The 17,769-nt window shown below is 55.6% G+C and overlaps 1 protein-coding gene across 1 annotated transcript; it reads right to left on the bottom strand.

The window, feature by feature from the left end:
• Positions 1–126: 126 nt before the first annotated feature.
• Positions 127–16,571, bottom strand: Plcb3 (phospholipase C beta 3). Its single transcript, XM_057778464.1, has 31 exons — positions 16,336–16,571; positions 13,861–13,938; positions 13,617–13,685; positions 13,389–13,529; positions 13,057–13,136; positions 12,921–12,974; positions 12,751–12,826; positions 12,541–12,641; positions 11,689–11,855; positions 11,460–11,606; positions 10,382–10,622; positions 10,141–10,225; positions 9,874–10,060; positions 9,053–9,258; positions 7,306–7,402; positions 7,144–7,228; positions 6,790–6,914; positions 5,863–6,017; positions 5,610–5,771; positions 4,974–5,073; positions 4,788–4,892; positions 4,521–4,612; positions 2,913–3,066; positions 2,791–2,826; positions 2,466–2,658; positions 1,996–2,122; positions 1,824–1,900; positions 1,643–1,732; positions 1,501–1,558; positions 1,168–1,254; positions 127–1,086 (listed from the first exon to the last, which is right to left on the bottom strand). The coding sequence occupies exons 1-31, from the start codon at positions 16,432–16,434 to the stop codon at positions 883–885; spliced, it is 3,678 nt and encodes a 1,225-aa protein (XP_057634447.1). The 5' UTR covers positions 16,435–16,571; the 3' UTR covers positions 127–882.
• Positions 16,572–17,769: the final 1,198 nt, after the last annotated feature.

Genomic DNA, 17,769 nt, shown 5'->3' with positions numbered 1-17,769 from the left:
CCCTCACAGGAGTGAGGGGGCCATGGGATATCCACAGAGTATCATAGCCCCTGCCAGCAACAACCCTTAAGACTGCCAGCTTCCTTCATCTTGAGAGCCATGGACCCCTTCCCAATCTGACAACTCAGCTCCAACCAGCCACTTCATCCCTGTGTGGTGCCCTCAGTAGCCCTGGCAGGAGATGCTGGGTGCTTGGGGCATATCAGGCAACAGGAAGGGAGGCAGGAAAGGCTTCCTGATGCAGGGTCTGAGCCCGAGCAAAGAGATGGAAAAGCTGAGGGAGAAGAGAGTGATAGAGCTGGGGAACCAAGGTGCTCAGGGCAGAGGCAGAAAGCTCAAAGCCACCTCTGGCAGGGAATGAGGTCACCACAGATCTTGGGCAAGGCCACCAAGTTAAAACCTTGAAACTTTTGCTAGGAGTCTGACCACAATGGCACAACCCCATTTTATAAACGAGGAAACTTGAGGCCCCAGAGGAAATGGCAGTAATGGAGCTAGAGCCTAGAACACTTTCATCCAAACCACACTGTACACAGGGTCCCTCAAGTCCACTTTTATTCACGTAAAAAAAAATCCCAAATATAAAGGGTTGGCCTCTACTTCCCAGAGCTCCACCTACTGCTCCCTGAAAGTGGGGGAACACCCATCTTTGTGAGTGCGATGGCATACTAGTCCCAGCCTTTTCCTAGGCCTGAGGTTAGAGAGGGAGGCTGAGGACTAAAGAGGCCCCAAGAAAATGGAGTTAGTGTGAGGCATTTGCTTCAGATTTTAAAAAAATAAAATTTCTAAAGATAAAAGGTTAAAAAAAAAAAAAGCATTAGTGTCTTCTACCCACTGCCCAGTGCCCACCCCAGTCCTGTGGCCACCTCTTGTTCAGCCAGTTTAGAGCTGGGTGTTCTCCTCCTGGCTCTCCGAGTCAGCGCCGGACAGGTGCCCGCCACTCGCAGGTGCATGACCATTGCTGGCACAAGCCACCTGGGGGCCGTCCCCCAGCCCCTCTGATTTCTCGCCTAGCAGGCATCGACGGGTGTCCTGGGGCAACCTCTCACGCTGCTCCCGACACTCCTGGGTCAGCTGGGCCAGCAGCTGCAAGAGGATGAGTGTCCAGAGGGGCCAGGCTGCCCAGCTCCTGTGCTACCTGCCTGTCTGCCTCCTCCCTGGCCTCACCTTGGGCTCCTCTTCCACTAGCTGCTGGAGGACTTGCTGCTGCCCTGCCAGGAGGCGCTCATGGCGCTGCTTCTGGGCCTCTTCCAGCTGCAAGGGAGGGCAAGAGTTCAGCTGCAGGAGGGCCAAGACCTAGGAGCACTGAAACCAGGGAGCAGGGCATCGGGGCTCCCAAGGACACTTAAAGGTGTTAGATAGGATGCAGGCACCAGAGGTTGTTGGTACAGACCCTGGAGGAAAGGCGTTAGGAGCCTTTTGGAGAGCAATATGGCACCAAGCCAGGCATGGAAGAGCAGAGTTTTTGATGAGTGAAGGAGAGAGGTGGGGCTCACTCACCCGTCTGATAGAGTTGACTGACTCAGTGATATGCCGCCGATTAATCTCTGTCAGTTCCCTGCAGAGGGGAAAGGGATGGCTCCGTGCCCAGGCATCTCCTTTCTTCCCCTCACTCAATGGCTCCCAGCCCCAACGCACTTACACCTCCTTCTTATGCTTCTCCCTCGTCTTGGCCTCTGAGATACTGTTGTTGCGTTTTCTGTCCAGGATCTTCTGAAGCTCCTTCTTCTCCCTGGAGCAGCAAGAAGGGACAGGAGGGGGTCAGAGGCAGGACTCCTGGCACCAGAGTCCCACCGCACGCACACAGGACCTTCTGTCTTTACCTTTCATTCAGCTCCTTCAGTCTCTTGAACTGGGTTGTGTGTGCATCCAGGACAACCTCCCTGAGCCGTTGCTGAGCCTGGGGACACAGGCAGCCAGCCAGCAGGTAACACAGGGCTGACAGGTTTACCCAGAAAGCTGGTTCTCCTTGCCTACATCACAGGCCCCTCTCACCTGTCTGAGGTGTTCCAGCCTTCGTTCGGTTTCTGCATCTGCCTGGGCCTCCCTCAGCTCCAGCAGGATCTGTACCTGTCGGTTCTGGAACTCTCGATACTCCTTAATGTCTTCAGGATTGCTGACTCTGTAGGGAGAACATTCTCAATGATGCCATGTCCCTGGCATAGGAGGACAGTTAGAGCGGGGTTCGTGCCAGCAGGCCGTGGCAGGCACCAGCCAGGTGAGGTCTGCTATGCAAATCAAGAGGACCAGCAGGGGCCAGCAGCTATACCGTTAGCTTTACACAGGTGATGGTTCCTGCTTCTTGGCAGGGGACTTCAGATGAGATGTTTGTTCCTCTCAGGAAGAGTGAGGACCAGTATGGGAATCTCTGTCCACCTTCCCGTTATCTAAGCATGCCCACCCAGCATGGAGAGCCACATGCACACCTCCCTCCACAAGGTGGTACCAGACTTCAGAGCACTCACGGGGCACCGGGGGAGGGCCGGCATCTGCCCTCAGCCCTGGCCTGCGCCAAGCCATCCAGAAGGCGGCGGGTGAGGGCCACAGTCTTGCGCTGGTGCTTTTTCTGCAGCTCTCTCAGGTCTCGATCCTGTCGGCTCTGGAGCTTTACCATAGCCTTGTGGTTTCGGAGCTCCTCTAGAGGGGTAGGGGTCACCTCTAAAAGGGAGAGGTGTAGGTAGCAAGCAAAAAGGAGGCAGGGTAGCAGGTGAGGTGGTCTGGGCATGACCGAGATGGGTGCGGTAGATGCCCTCCAGGTGGCCCCACCCCAGTTCAGGCTGTGTCCCTTACCAGAGAGAATGCTGGCAATCAAATCATCTCGCTGCCCTGGAGAGCAGAGGCTATGGTGAGAAGCTGAGAGCCAGCAGCACATGGCTCCCCTTGGCCCACTCCGAGGACAAGCTTCCCCTTACCTGGGCTACTGAGGGAGGTGCTAGTGGGGGAGGTAGTAGGACCTGGGGGCCAGCGAGGTGAGGCATCCAGTGGGTTAGGTGTGGGGTTGGGCAAGAACTGTGACCCTGGCTGTTGAGACTGCGTCTCCTGATATGTCTCTGTACTGGCCTGAGCCTGCAAGAGAGAAAACTCTTTCCAAAAATGTTTTCTCCATCTCTGGGTCCTTCCACCTCTGGATGCCCTATACCCCTACCAGCTCCCTCTGCCTGCACAATAAAAAGATAAACAATAGGCAGACCCTTGTCCACGCCAGCCAGGAAGGCTGTGTGTTACCAGATCACTCCATGTCCTCAATAACTCCCAGATGATTCTGGAAAAGCCTGGCCTGGCCCCAAGAGTCCTCCGCTGTGTCCCTCCCACCCTTGCCTGGTGGTCCGTCCTCCCCCTGGATGCTCAGCTCCCAATTTAATCAACAGAGGAAGCAACAGCAGAGCGGGCACCAGTCTCTTCAACTAATAGCTCCTCACAGCCCTAATTGCAGTCATCTCTTTCCTGGCCGCCACAGGCCCCATGGGGATTGGGTCAGGACATGTGGCTGAACCTCTGCTCCTGGCGCTGAAGCCACTACCTCCTCATGGCTTCCCTGACTTCCAATGCCCCTGTGTACGTATACCCAAATTTTTGATTCCATGTGGAGCTTGAGAAACTTGAGCCTAGACACAACCCAAATCAGTGCAAATGGGTACATCCTCTTCCAAGAGCCCACAGCTGAGCTGAGGGTATAGCTCAGTGGGAGAGCTTTTGCCTGGCCTGCTTAAAACCCTGGGCTCCATCCCTATCCAGCACTGGAGGGAAGGAGGGAAGGGACTGGAAAACTGACTGACTCAGTAAGCTTGCCATAAAAACATGAGGACCTGCCGGGCGGTGGTGGCGCACGCCTTTAATCCCAGCACTTGGGAGGCAGAGGTAGGCGGATCTCTGTGAGTTCGAGACCAGCCTGGTCTACAAGAGCTAGTTCCAGGACAGGCTCCAAAGTGGACAGAGACAGGCAGATCCCTGAAGTTTCCTGGCCAGCTCGTCTAGCTCAATGAGAGACCCTATCTGAGAAAATAAGGTGAAGTGTGACTCTGTAAAACCACGTGCACATATATGTGAACACGTGCAAACATGTTTACACACGAAAGCAAAAACCTACAGCCCTCACGCCTGCTGCAAATCAGCCAAAGCTCCTGCAAGTGCAACATGGCAGAGAGGTCAAGCTGGAAGCCCGCCGGGCTGTACAGACCTAAGCCACTTCCATAGCATCTCTGAGGGCCATGGCAGTGAGCCAAGGATGTGACTGACCTCACACCAGGCCTGGCAGCACGTTGGCAATTAGCAGCCACTTGACATCATTTCCAGGTTTGAGTGAGATAAAAGAACCCAGAAAGGGGAGTAGGTTTTGCAGGCCTGAGCTGGGCTGGCGAGACAGGAAGCTAGGGTCTGCAGTAAGACACTTAACAATTCAGTTTGGGGAGAGGCATCAGATGGCAGAGCTGGGAGATGGGGGTACCTGTGGGAGGGCTGTCCACTGGCCTCCAGCGTCAAGGTAGGCCTAGCCCTGCCTCCCACCACTGCTGCCCACTCACCTCGCTCTCCCCAATGAGAGCAGCCAGCTGCTTGGCCCGCTGGTCCATTAGGCTGACATGCTTGATGGGGTTAATCAGGGCCTCTGCATAGTCTAGAGGAAGCAGAAGACCCAGGCTTCAGACCAAACCCAGGTCACACTCTTCCTACCAGCACAGGGCTCCAAGTGTGGGAAGCCTGACCCCACGTGAACTGTGGCTCCTAGTTCAGCCATGCCCATGCCCAGCTCCCACCTCTGGTCCCTGCCCTGGTCTACTGCCCCAGCTCACCCTGGTGGTCATCTGGGATATAGTCAGAAGCTTCAGTGTAGATAAGCAGGGCAGGCAGACACAGGGGTTCGTTAGCCTCATTTCGCAGGCAGACATAGTGGTATCCTGGATGGACAAGAGGGCAAGATCATCTATCCTGGCCAAATCCCCAAGTCAACTCAGTGCTACCCAAAGGCCATGACTCACCTGAGCGGATGGCAGAGACAGGCAGGATGCGGTGCCCAACAAATCTGCCACCCTCCTCAAAGGCTGCAATGCGAAGTGAGGCCAGCGTGGGCAGCACAACCTGTGGGGTCCAGACTGTTGAGCTATGGGGCAGAGCCAAGACCACTACGCCATAGCCACAGAAACCCAGCTCACAGGCAGTCAGAAGCCCTCAGAGCCATCCACTGGACAAGATAGGTCAGGTCGCATTGTGGCCTGCTTAGCAACTATACTGAGCCATGTGTATAAATTCGGGATGCACTTCAACCCGGTCAGAAGTAGAGGTCATATTCCTATGGGACCGTAGGAGAGGGTGCAAGCTTGGAGCTGTGGTCTCTGGCAAGTGCTTCCTGCCTTGGAGATGAGGCAGGCAGTGTCTGTCCCTCGTGTGGGGAAGGAACAGGAACAACACAAGATAGGACAATGTTGTCATCATCCTTACCCTACAGCCCTCCCTCTCCTTGTTCCTCCTGTCACCCAGGAGAGGCCAGGGACCCCAAGCCTGACCATGGGACATGCAGGGCCTGGAGGGTCACTTGCCCTTCCCACTTTCTGATCTGCTCTAAGACTGATTACAGCCAAGTCAGGTTAGGCTGACCTGCCACAGAGCGGGCTTACCTTGGGGAAGTCAAAGGGCTCTTCATCCCACACAGGGTTGAATGAATTCCCCTGGGATGTCCTTGTGCGATATTTGCGCCTTGTGTCAACTGGGAGACCAAACATGTCCACTTCGACGTAGATGCCCACCTTCCTGTCAGACAGGAACTGCCCCGAAATCACCTGCAGTCGGAGAGCCCAGGAAGGTAAGTAAAGCAGCTACTGCGTGTCTTGCCCTCAGAACACCCTAGGCCCAATCCCCCTCAGGACCTACCTTGACCCGCAAGGCGTTGGCCACTATGCCATCTACAATGACCTCAGTGAAGGGGTCAAAGGACTTGTCTGGCCGCCGCATGAACTCAGGCTTGAGCAAGTACCCACTGCGCCCATTATATTCGAAGACACCTGCGTTGAGCTGCATTGGCATGTCTGTAAGTAACACAGGCCAGGTAAGTAAAGTGGTGGCCTAGTGGGGTTCAGTCAGAGTTCGAGGTCCAGTACCAGAGCTAGGATTAAATGGATGCCAGGGTACAGATGCAAGAACAAATAGACAGGTGGGTGTCCAGTCAGCAAGGTCAGGGCTCCAGAGAAAGTCTGGGTTCAATTTTGGGACCTAGGATTAGGTAAACTTAGGAGTCAGTAAATGGTCCAGGTCAAGGAGGATGTTCTGCCTGTTTAAGTCAATTTGATCCCAACTGCAGTCATTTTGGTAGAGGGAACGATGAGAAAGTCGCCCCCCATCAGATTGGCCTATAGGCAAGCCTGTGGTGCATTTTCTTGATTAATTGATGTGGGAGGACCCAGCCCACTGTGGGTAGTGCCACCCCTGGCTGGTAGTCCTGGGTGCTGTAAGAAAGCAGGCTGAACGAGCGAGAAGCAGGGTTCCTCCACGGCCTCTGCTGCAGTTCCTGGCCTGGCTTCCCTCGATGATAGGCATGTATGCTGTGAGATGGAATAAACCCCTTCACTCCCAAGTTGCTTTTGGTCACATGCTTTATCCCAGCAATAAAAACCCTAAGACAGGGCCGGGCAGTGGTGGTGCACGCCTTTAACCCTAGCACTCAGAGACAGAGGCAAGTGGATCTCAGTGAGCTCAAGGCCAGCCTGGTCTACAAAGTTCCAGGACAGCTAGGACTGTTATACAGAGAAAACTTATCTCGAAAAAAAACCAAAAAAACTAAGACTGAGGGCCAGAGCTCACCCAAGGTCTGGAAGTTGAGAGCCACAAGCTGGCAACCCACATTCCAGAAGAGCTGGGGCATGTAGTTGGAGGAGTCCACACGGGTGCCCTTGGGGTAGATGCGGCTAAGCTGTTGTTTGTTGTATCTGAGGTTGGTGGTCAGGGCCATAGGGAAGAGTGACCAAGCTCTGCCAGCCTCTGCTTCACGTCCCATCTCCATGCTCCCAGAAGCCCACTCCTAGCAAAGCTGCCCATATCATCCCTGAGCCTCCACACCTCAACCCACTGATGTCCCCGTGCAGATGGGGGCAAATCCCTGGGGCATCTGCGAGCCCCTGCCTGGCCACACCCCAGCGCAGTGCCTGGGAAGGATACTCCACGAACTCCATGGGACTCTTGGTCAGCTGCTCCATGGCCTTGGTCTCCACAAAGGATGACATCTCGAAGCACTTGTTCCTTTCTGTGGGTGGGGGAGGGAAAGTATAAGGCCTGGCAGGGCCTGGCAGAGCCAGCTCTCAGTCTCCCATCCCCACTTACTTCGAGCAGCCTCAAAAGACTTGAACTTGACGGGCTCAATGTAGTTGACGAGTGTCGACATCTCCTCGGTGGCATTGACTTCACTGCTGGCTGTGCCCTGTGGCCCCAAAACCCGAGGTCAGTGGCACGAGATGTCCCTTACTTGCACCCCTAAAAGGGGGGCTAGCCCTTTCCCACACCTGCAGCCATACTGCCCAGCTGCTTCCTGCAAGACTCTTGATATCACCTTGATAGAAGACTCTCATTGCCCTGCAAACACACACCTTCCCCAACTTGGGGCTGCTCTCAATCCACCCTCTCACAATAGCCACAGTGACCTTTCTGTTACCCCTACTCTCCAATATTCCTCTTGACACTCCCTCCTCTTGACTAGTTTTTCCTGCCACAGTCTTAGCACACCTAGTGCAACATCTTTAGGTCTATGTGCCCCAACCTCCCTGCCAACTCTGCAATTCTGTGTCCTCCTTTCCTTCAACTTTTAACTTCAGATTCTTTTCCTCTCACCACACACTGTGTGAGAGTGTGGAGTGTGTGTAAGTGTGGGTACTTGCTGCCACGGTGCATACACGCTGATCAGAGGACAACTTTCAGGAGTTAGTCCCCTCCTTCTGCCTTGGGTTCTGGGTATCAAATTCAGGCCACTAGGCTTGTATGGTAAGGACTGTTACTTTGCCAGTCCTGTACCCTAACAACATTTTTTTTCTTTTTTTCTTTCTTTCTTTATTTTTTGTTGAAACAATTTCCGCCTCCTCCCCGCCTCCCATTTCCCTCCTCCTCCTTCTCCCACTCCTCTCCCCCTAACCCCAATCCTCTCCCCCTCCCTCTGAAGAACAGTCGGGATTCCCTGCCTTGTGGGAAGTCCAAGGCCCTCCCCCCTCCATCCAGGTCCAGGAAGGTGAGCACCCAAACAGAAGGTCCAAATGAGGAGCAGAAGGAGGGAGAACATGAGCAAGGAAGTCAGGACTGCGAGGGGTGCACCCACCCACTGTGACAGTGGAACTGATCTTTTGGGAGCTCACCAAGGCCAGCTTGACTGGGACTGAATAAGCATGGGATAAAACCGGACTCTCTGAACATGGCGGACAATGAAGGCTGATGAGAAGCCAAGGACAATGGCACTAGGTTTCGATCCTATTTCAGGAACTGGTTTTGTGGGAGCCTAGCCTAACAACATTTTTTAAAAATTATTTATTTAGCCGGGCGGTGGTGGCGCACGCCTTTAATCCCAGCACTTGGGAGGCAGAGGCAGGCGGATCTCTGAGTTTGAGGCCAGCCTGGTCTACAAGAGCTAGTTCCGGGACAGGCACCAAAGCTACAGAGAAACCCTGCCTCGAAAAAACCAAAAAAAAAAAAAAAATTATTTATTTATTTTGAGACAGGGTCTCTCTATTTTGCAGTTACTAGCCCAGAGCTCACTGTGTAGACAGACCAGGCTGACCTCAAGTGCAGAGATCTGCCTCCGTCTGCCACTGAGAATAAAGGCATGTGCCAGCACATTTAGCTCGTTCTTGTATTATTACATTTTATTTATTTATTGCGTGTGAGGAGGATAAGCATGTGGAAGCAGATACTTTAACTAAGGGAGCCATCTCCTTGGTCTGTACCCTAACTCTTTTAGGATGGTTTGCATACCTCCTTAAGCGGAGGACCTACACAGATCAAGCTCTAGGAGAGCAGCTGACCAGGACGATGGCTGTCACCCAGCAGGTGCTCAGCAAATGCCCCTGTGCCCGCCTGTGGTCCTGACCTCATCTGTGGTGGGTTTCTTTGGATCCGTTGTTTCCTCCTCTTCTTCATCCTCTTCTTCATCCTCTCGGTCAGCAGGTGTGAGAACATTAGGTCCCCGGCTGAGGCCCTCCTCGCCTAGAGACTTCTGGGATTCCAGGCTGGTCTTCTCAAGTCCCACCTCCTCCCCATTGCTTAGGCCAGGGCAACTGTCTGAGCTAGGTGACCCTAGACAAGGACAAGGGTCAAAGGTCAGAACCACAGGCTGATGCTGAGGAAGCCTGCAGTTGTGCTCAGTGTACGTGGGGAGCGCAGGGTGCCGTCTTAGAGAAGCACAGCTTGGGGAGAGGGTAGGGGTCAGAATCTGGATGGCATTAAAGCTGGTGGTTGTCCAGAGGGGTCATAGGTCAACGTTATATACAGCAGGAAACCAGAACAACAGCCGAACAACCAGGTACATAGTAACATGGCTGGGCTACAAGTTCAGCTCAGCAAGAGCCATACCCAGTGGGGGTTAACGGGGTGAGCAGTTAATGATGAGGGACCTCAATAAAATGACAGGGCAAAGGTTAGCTGAAATTTTAAGGAGCTAGGTGAGCAGAGTCAGTGGAGGTTATAGGTCAAGTGTCAGAAGGCTGAAGGCAGAAGTTCACTGAGGTCAAAGGTCAGAATCCAGAGCTCTACCCTGGCCAGGCAGCAGCATCAGGTTGGAAGTCAGGGCTGAGAGGTCACTACTCAGCTGAGGTGGTAAGGAAGGAGGTCAGGGGTTGGGGTGATGGAGACATTGGGGTGAGAGGTTAAGTCAGTGCTAGGATCTGGGCTGGAGGTCAGGCCAGGCCATACCAAGCTGGGGTGAGGAAGGCTCTGTGGTGGCTGAGCTCTCGCTCAGGGCTGAGTTGCTCTGCTCCAGCGGCCTCTTGCGAACTGAGCTATCGGGGACACCTGTGCTGGGCCGATGTCGCTTCTTATTCTTCACCAGGATCCGGCCCATCAGATCTTGTGGACTAGGCAGAGGAACGCCTGCAGAGAGCTGGACAGTGTGGACAAGTCAGGACCCTTCAGTCACCCTTCACTCCCATATGCCCTTGCCTTAGCTCCACGCCCCCATACCGGGTACTTATCCAGGGGGTCAATGAGCAGCGCATCCCCAAAGATAGAGCGGCAGTACTCGGCCATCTTGGCCTGCTGTTTTGCCCTGTGGGAACAAGGTCAGAGGTCAGAGGTTCCCAGGGGAAGCGGAGGCAGTTCAGTTTCAGAGGTGAAGAAAGCATGAAAAGAGGCTGTGTGGGCATCCCTCTGGAGTGCCTCCATCAGAGGTCTCTCTAGAGATTCCCAGGGCAGGCCCACTCACGAGTCCACATGGTTCTCGAAGGAGAGGATGACAGGGTAGGGAGAGGTCTTGAAGGCTGTCTCAGCGATGGCCTCAAGCACATCACGCAATGGCACCTCAGTGGTCATGGTAAAACCATGGGTAATGAAGGGCTCTTCCTCCGGTGGCCGTCCCTTCCATACATCCAGCTCCACACAGCGGCAGCCCCACAGCAACGCCTGGCGGTACATCTCCACTGACGATGTTCCAGCCAGCTGGCCCGCTGCAGGGAAGGCTATGTCACTATTCACTGGCCACCACGTTCCATGGGGAACCGACCCAGCCCAACTCCAGGGTGGTACGCTCTGGCCAGCCGGATACTCCTCCACTCAGAGTGGAGCCAGTACCATCTCCCTCAGAAGCCCTCAGAGAAGGGCAGACATTCTAACCCCCAATCCCTGGCATTCACCAGGTGGGAGCAGAGCAGGCATCCAGTAGCATTGTTAGGCCTAGCTGGTTCTCCCTTCGAGGCTCACATTCTCTCTCATCACATACTCCCAGCACTGCCTGACTCCCCAGATACCTTTCAGAGCTCCCTAGGACCTAACTGGTATCTACTGTCTACTCCTGCTCTCCGTCTCTGACTGCACCTGCCTCCCCGCCTCCTGCCTAGGGGACCACAGTCCCACAGAACTTCTGACGACAACCTGCCAGTTCCAGTGCTTTCTCTTCTTCAGACTCTCCAAGAACCTCTCTGCCATTCATAGAGTCCAAAAGCCTTCCAGACCAGGGTTGCTCCTGTCCCCTTCCTGGTCTTCTCTCACTACCCCCCATTCTGTGTACCTGCCCCTAGGTTCATGTTCCCCATACCCCCTGATTTCCTTTCTTGCTTCTCCTGGGGCTATGCAAGTGGGAGGCTAGTGCCCTGTTCCTGAGTCACACATACCCCGCCCCTTTTTAAACCATCTATCTCCTACCCAAGCATCTGTCCCTGCACAATGCCAACAGACATTCCCTCAGCCCCTCCCCAGGGACACCTCAGGACACCCACCCATAAGGTGATACTGACAGAGATACTGACTCTGGGGAAGGGTGTCTGCTCCCTCTCTCTCTTACTCACCAGTGAGATAGGTATTGTGTGAGGAATTGATGAAGTATGCGCTCAGAGGCTGCGTCATGTCCATGCTCAGATCCAGGGCCTCCAGCGGCAGGATGCCATTCTCCTCCCCTCCTAGGTAGCGGCTGAAGCCCTCCATAGACATCTGGTCTGGGGATGGGGTACCAACAGGTCAGCTGAGCTGAACTTGCCCTGTCCCACCCACACTGCCCCACTGCCGCCAGCCATTTACCTCGCTCCAGGAACTGCTGGTTAGGCTCATACTTCTCAATGAGCAACCGAGCCTGTGAGGGCCGCAGTGGCGGGTACAGCACTTCATTGAGTCTGGGGTCTCTTTGCTTCTGGTTGATAAAGTCCATGAGCTGCTCCAGAGTGAGGTACGGCTTGCCCTTGGCACCTCTGGAGGGGCCCAGAAGCTGGGTCAGGCTGTAGCCTCAGCTCCCACCTCGTGCTAAGCCCTCACCCTGGGAGACAGAAGTGGGAAGGCCTGCTCCTAACTTCAGCAGCCACAGATTGGCGTTCTGGGCCTCAGTTTCCCTGTCCACTCCTGAGCACTCAACAGCGTCAGGCAGAAGATGGACTGGCATCAGCATTTGCCAGGGCTCAACTCACCACTCTGAGGCTCTAGACCCCAGGACCAATCTTGGCTCTGTCCTCCCACACTGTGTTGGCTCAGGCAGGTCCTACTACATATCTGAGCCCCTTGGTTCCCATCCTAAGTGGGATGATTAAGCCACCTGTGGCAAAGGAATGGCATCAAGCTCCAGAAACCACAGGAGCATCCTGTGGCGGTCCCCCCTTTCCTGCTTCTCTCTCTCTCTCTCTCTCTGAGACAGGGTTTCTTTGGGTAACAGCCCTGGCTGTCCTGGAACTCACTCTGTAGACCAGGCTGGCCTCAAACTCACAGAGCCCCACCTGCCTCTACCTCCCTAGTACTAGGATTAAAGGAGTGTGCCACCGCTACCCAGCAGTCCCCCCTTTCTTACTCTGACCTGCCCACCCACACCACTTCCACTAGAAAGAACACTGAGCAGAAGCCAGGGGCAGAGCCCAAGCCTGTGGCAGCCACTCCCAGGTCACTTACATCTCGAGCAGGATCTTGTCAATATCCGGTCGCAGACACAGCTTATTCAAGAACCGCTCAAAGATTTCCAAGGAAAACTCATCAGGACGGATGGACTCACTCTGAGGGTGAGGAGTGTCGAGTGAGAACCTAGGGCAGCAAGTTCCAAAAAGTGGGCACCCACGGTGACACCCACCCTACCCCACCCTCCCTGGCCCCAGCCCCACACACCCGGTTGAAGTTGAGGCCACAGGACTCCAGCGCAGTCTCCACCCGCTTCTTGTCTGCTGAGAACATCTTCAGAATGCTGATGCAGGCGGGAGGGGTCAGGGTCAGTTGGGGGGCAAAGATCACCAAGGTCAGGGCAGGAGAGAAGATGCTGAGGGGAAAGGGGTGCTCACTTCTTGACCGGAATCCGTCCATCCTGGTTCACCTGCAGCTTCAGCTTTGTGTATCTGAGGAGGCAGGTATGAAGGTCAGACCTTGGGACTGGTCAGCTGAACCCCCCAGTGCTCCCCAAGGTGACCCAGGGCTCACGCTTTCCGCAGGAAGGTGTTCCGGGAGGCATTCTGAGCCAATATGTTCATAGCCAGTTTGAACAACTCCTCCGACCAGACCTGGAAGTTAGCACACAGAAGAGGTGTAGGGATGGAGAGGCTGACGTACTCACAGCCTACATCTGGAACAGGGTCTGGTACATAGGACATCAAGAGGACAAAACTGGGAGTGGTGGCTGTAAACCACCTATAATCCCAGCACTTGAGAAACTTAGGCAGGAGGATTGCCTTGAGTCTGAGGCCAGCCTGGGCTACACCATGTCTTCCAGTGAAGCATCTGCTTTCCTGGATTGTCTCCTGACCCCAGCCCACCTTGACTGTATCATCCTGCACGGCCATGAAGTTCAAGAATGTGGTGTTCACTGGGTCTGGCCCAGCCACCACTGTCATCAGCTTCTCTTCGAGCCGGGCGTCAGGGCCCCCAAAGCCCAGTACTTCTCGAATCTTGGGATCCTGTGTAGTGAAAACCAAGGGTGAGGAAAAGGGGTGTGCTGTCCCCTGATAACCTTGGTCCCATCAGTACAAGGCCTCATCCCTCACCTTGGGCAGGCGGGCATAACGACCTGTCCGTGTGTCCCTGATGGAGCTGATGTCCAGCGTGTCCACCTCCTACGGAGACCAGAGTCAAGGTTTGTGTCTGAGAACTATGAGGGGTCCTTAATCTCCCCCACTCAAGCTGAGGAATGCCCAACTCCTGGCTAGGTCTCACCCCCAGGTCAAGAGAACTAGACAGGGTCTCCCATAGGGGCCCAGGACTGAGACAGTAGCACCAGCGAACCCTCACCATATTGGGTCCCGTCCAGTACAAGAAGAAACCATTGGGATCCACACGCAGGGTCACCAGGTTCCGACTGGAGGCCTCCTGAGGGCAGCACAGAGAGTCAGGGAGTGAGACTTGGTCCTGGACCTACCCAAGCTGGTTTCCACCAGTGAGTCAAGAAGAAGCTGCAGCAGCCTACAGGTGCTCCCAGACATGAAGGCAAGTCCTCAGCAGTTCAGGTTTGGTACCCAATACCCCTCCCAGCTCCACCTTCACACTGAGTTCTATCCCAGAGGCTACTAGCTACTCTGGCCCCATCACCTACCATCCACCACACCCTTCCCTGTGCTTTCCTTTCTTCTCTACACATGAAACTCGTTGGGGGCCTCCAGGAGAGCCCATCCCAGCCTCGGTTTCCCCTGAAGGCCTGAGAGGACAGGGAGGCTAGACTCCACAGCCCCCTTACTGAAGCACACGGCTACTGAATGAAAGCAGGATGCTGGGAGCCTGGACCTAAAGCCTCTCAGTGTCCCTTGAGGCCTAACAAAAACTGGGCACCCTAAAATCTGCCTCAAAGCCCACCACCCACCACTCTGTACCTCCTAGGATCCTCGTAGCCTTTAGGCTCACCCCAAGTGACAGAAGAGCCTCCATGACCTCCAGGAAGACGAGGCAGAAGTCTCCCCTTCTCCCTTATAGCTCTAAGATGACTGGCAGGAGGGTGGGATAGCAGGAATATGCCCAGGGTTACCCCATATGTTCAGGACCAGCAAAGGCTTATGTACTCCAGCCAGCAGAACTAATTCCCCTTGAGCCAAAAGAGGATCCCCCTCCTCAAACTGGCGCCCTAAACAATCCTGCCACCAAGAGTGCACACTCCCAGTCCCACGGTCCTAACTGTGGACCATGTCCAGTTCTACACCCTCAATTTCAACAACCCCCTTTCAGGCTCTCCAAAGCCCTGTAAGGTATGTCCTGCCACCACCTCCATCTTACACAGGAAGGAACGGAGAAGCTAGGATTTGCAGGGTTACATTTCCAAAGTCCTGGGACCTGGGAAACAGAGCCAAGACTCCTGTACAGCCCCTGGCTCCTGGTTTCAGCAACGACCTCACAGCCAGCAGGGACATCAGTCAGAAGACTGGGAATTGCCGAGCCCCACCCATGCAGTCTTGGTTTACAGAAGGATAGCAGCTGATCCAGGGACACAGGTCCCTAAACCTTCTGGCTGTATGGTCCTTCAGTTCTAATTGGAGGACACTGGGTCCTAACCCTTCTAGGAGATTCCCAACCTTGCCCTGGGCCTGACTATACAGCCCCCAGTAGAAAGGAAAGATTTGTGGGTACTATCCCTAGAGCCCCCATGGGACCTCCCCTAGGGACCTAACTTCCAAAGGCCATCCAGGCCCCTGCTCTTCAGTCCTAAACTGTGTTTATCACCCCCACCCCACCCCGGGCCCTCTCCCTGTTTCCACTTCCTTATTTGGGTTTATCACACGACAAGGAAAAGGAGAAACTTTTCCCTTTAGGCTGGCTTGGGGGAAGGGGTCTCCTGGGGCCGCGGCAGTGCCAAGGCACCCCTTGCCCAGCACACCTGCAGCTAAGGCCACGCCCCCAGCCCCTCCCCTTAGTTCCCACTCCTGCCCCACCCAGCCGGAAAGAAACCTAGCGTCTTCCAGGCCTATGGCCCAACTGGGAAGGAACAGTAAGGAAACTCAGGCCGCTGGGTTGAGGCTCTAGGGAGCAAAGGGCCCAGGGTGCAGGGAAGGGAACGGTACGAAAACGTGGGTGAGACGTGGGATCCGGATAAGAAGCCGCAGGTGGGCATCGGGTAAGTACCAGGGGAAAAGCAGTAAAAAGTGGGGGCCAGGATTTATTGGGGTTCAAAGTTCCTAAGTTAAGGAGTGGAGAGCAAAGGTCCCAGTGTTGGAGGAACTTGGAGACGGACTAAGTCTTTCAAGTAAGGGGTAACATGGTGCTCCCACCTGAACAGAAAGCTCGCTGGAATCCTGAAGCAGGGTAAGGGGGTATCAACCAGGACAGGGTTGAAAAGTGATGAGCAGAAGAGAATTGCTCAGACGAGGCCCTGGGAAGAGTGGGATCCCCAGTGACACCTCACCCAGGACAAGGATGCCCTACGTCCCGTGGGAGTCCAGTGCCAGGCGCAGGGGTCTAGGGACCAGACCAGTATCGGAGAACCAGAATTCGTCTGGCAAGGGTGGGAAAGAGAGTGCGAAGAGGGACAGGATTTAATGGGGTTCAAAGTCTCCACGCCAAGGAGTGGAGAGCCTAACTGACCACAGCTGAAGGACTGGGTTGCGGGTAGAGGGGGACAAAGTCTTCAATTACTAGCACGACAGGGGTCTCAAGTTTCCGGAGTACAAGGCTGGACTAGGGGGTTGCCGTGGTCAGGCAACGCTGAAGTGGGGGTCCCTGGCATCTAGGCGAATGTGAATGGAGTCCTCTGATCTGGGCAGAGCAGGGGACAGGCGCTCTTACCTCGTCCCATTTGATGAACTTACTCCCGCGCCGCAGGGTCTCCACCACGGTGGGCGGCTCCAGCTGCAGCGCGTGGACGCCGGGCCTGGCGCCCGCCATGGCCAAGCCAGGGGCAGCTCGAGGACCCACGGAGCCCCGACGGAAACCGACGGTGCCGTTGGTCTTTCCACACGCTCCAGCGCGGCCCGCTCCGGCCCCGCGGCGTCAGCGCCCGCCCGCCCGCCAGCCAGCCAGTCTGTCCCGGACGGACCGGAGACTCGGCGCCCGGCCCCGCCCCCGCCCAGCTCCGCCCCGTCGGGCGGTGCCGCCCCCTCCCACCGCGTCGGGCCCGCCCGGCCCGCGGCGGCGCCCCCTGGTGGTCGGGGCGGCGACTGCATCCAGAGGGAGGATGGAGCAGATTTGGGGGTCTTTGTTGGCCGGCTCAGTAGGACTTTATTTTTCAGGGGTCTTGGATAAAAGAAGAGAGCTTGGGGCCACGGAACTATTGAGGGTTCACCTGGAAGGATGAGTGTTAGAGCTGCCTAAGATGGGCCAAGGTCAGTTCATTGAGGGCTCCAAGTGGAAAAGGTGGAGATAATAGGGCTGGGGGGTGCGAATTGTACCCCATCCCGCTCCTGCCGCACTTAACTGAGCTCAGGAAACGTCACTCCATCTCTCTCTATCCCATCCCACCCGCGTGCCCTCACTTCGCCTCACCCCCTCCTGCTGCAGTGCAGTCCCCCCCCTCCCAGGGAGCACTTAGCTGGCTAATGGGCCTCCCGCCAGCAGGCGCCCCTCCCCCGTCCCTAGCCTTGGAGGCCCAGAGCCTGCCACCTCCTTTGAGGACCCAAGCGTCCTGGCTTTCCAGAGAAAACCTTGGCGCAGTTCTTGCCCTGCTGACCCTGTGATGGGAACTAGTCTCTATGAGCCTCTTAGCTGAAAACTGCATAGTGAGGGATGGTTGTTTGCCCAGAGGGGGCAGAAGCCTCATGGGTGTCCCCAAAGGAGGGGTTGTGCAGTGCCTGGCCCACAGCAGTTGCCCTGAAATCTGTGTTCCAGCAACCGGGAGGAATGGAAGGGGCACCGGCAGGGGTGGGGGCTGCAGCCCCTCCCGCAGGGCTTGGCTGGGGGGGCTCCTGCCTGAGGGCCCCTGTGGGAGCCCCCCCAATACAAAGGAGGCAGCAGCAGCAGGTTTAAAGTAGAACTCATCCAGAGGGGCCAGCCAAGTCACCTAGAAACCCAGAAAGAGTTGGAGCTGGCTCTGGGGGAGGAGGGTCAGCCAAGGAGGAGCTTCCCTACCGGCGCCTTTGCCCCAGGCTCTCAGGCCTCAGGAGGAGCCCTGCCTGGCACTGGCTGTTCTCCAAATCCCCACCATAATGGCGGCAAACTTAATGAGTCTAGTTGACTCTGACAGCAGCCTTGTGCAGTGGTGTGATTATTATCTCCACTTGAGGC

The sequence above is a fragment of the Chionomys nivalis genome, chromosome 8, assembly GCF_950005125.1.
Source record: "Chionomys nivalis chromosome 8, mChiNiv1.1, whole genome shotgun sequence".
NCBI lineage: Eukaryota > Metazoa > Chordata > Mammalia > Rodentia > Cricetidae > Chionomys > Chionomys nivalis.
This window is presented reverse-complemented; position numbering and strand designations above follow the sequence as displayed.

Bases quoted from the DNA above. Each gene is read 5' to 3' on its own strand.
- Plcb3 (XM_057778464.1), bottom strand. From the start codon at position 16,434: ATGGCGGGCGCCAGGCCCGGCGTCCACGCGCTGCAGCTGGAGCCGCCC. The intron at 10,623-11,459 runs GTGAGTAAGAGA...CCTTCCCTGCAG, and splicing joins ACACAATACCTATCTCACTG to CGGGCCAGCTGGCTGGAACA. The intron at 10,061-10,140 runs GTATGGGGGCGT...CACACTGTCCAG, and splicing joins ACCCCCTGGATAAGTACCCG to CTCTCTGCAGGCGTTCCTCT.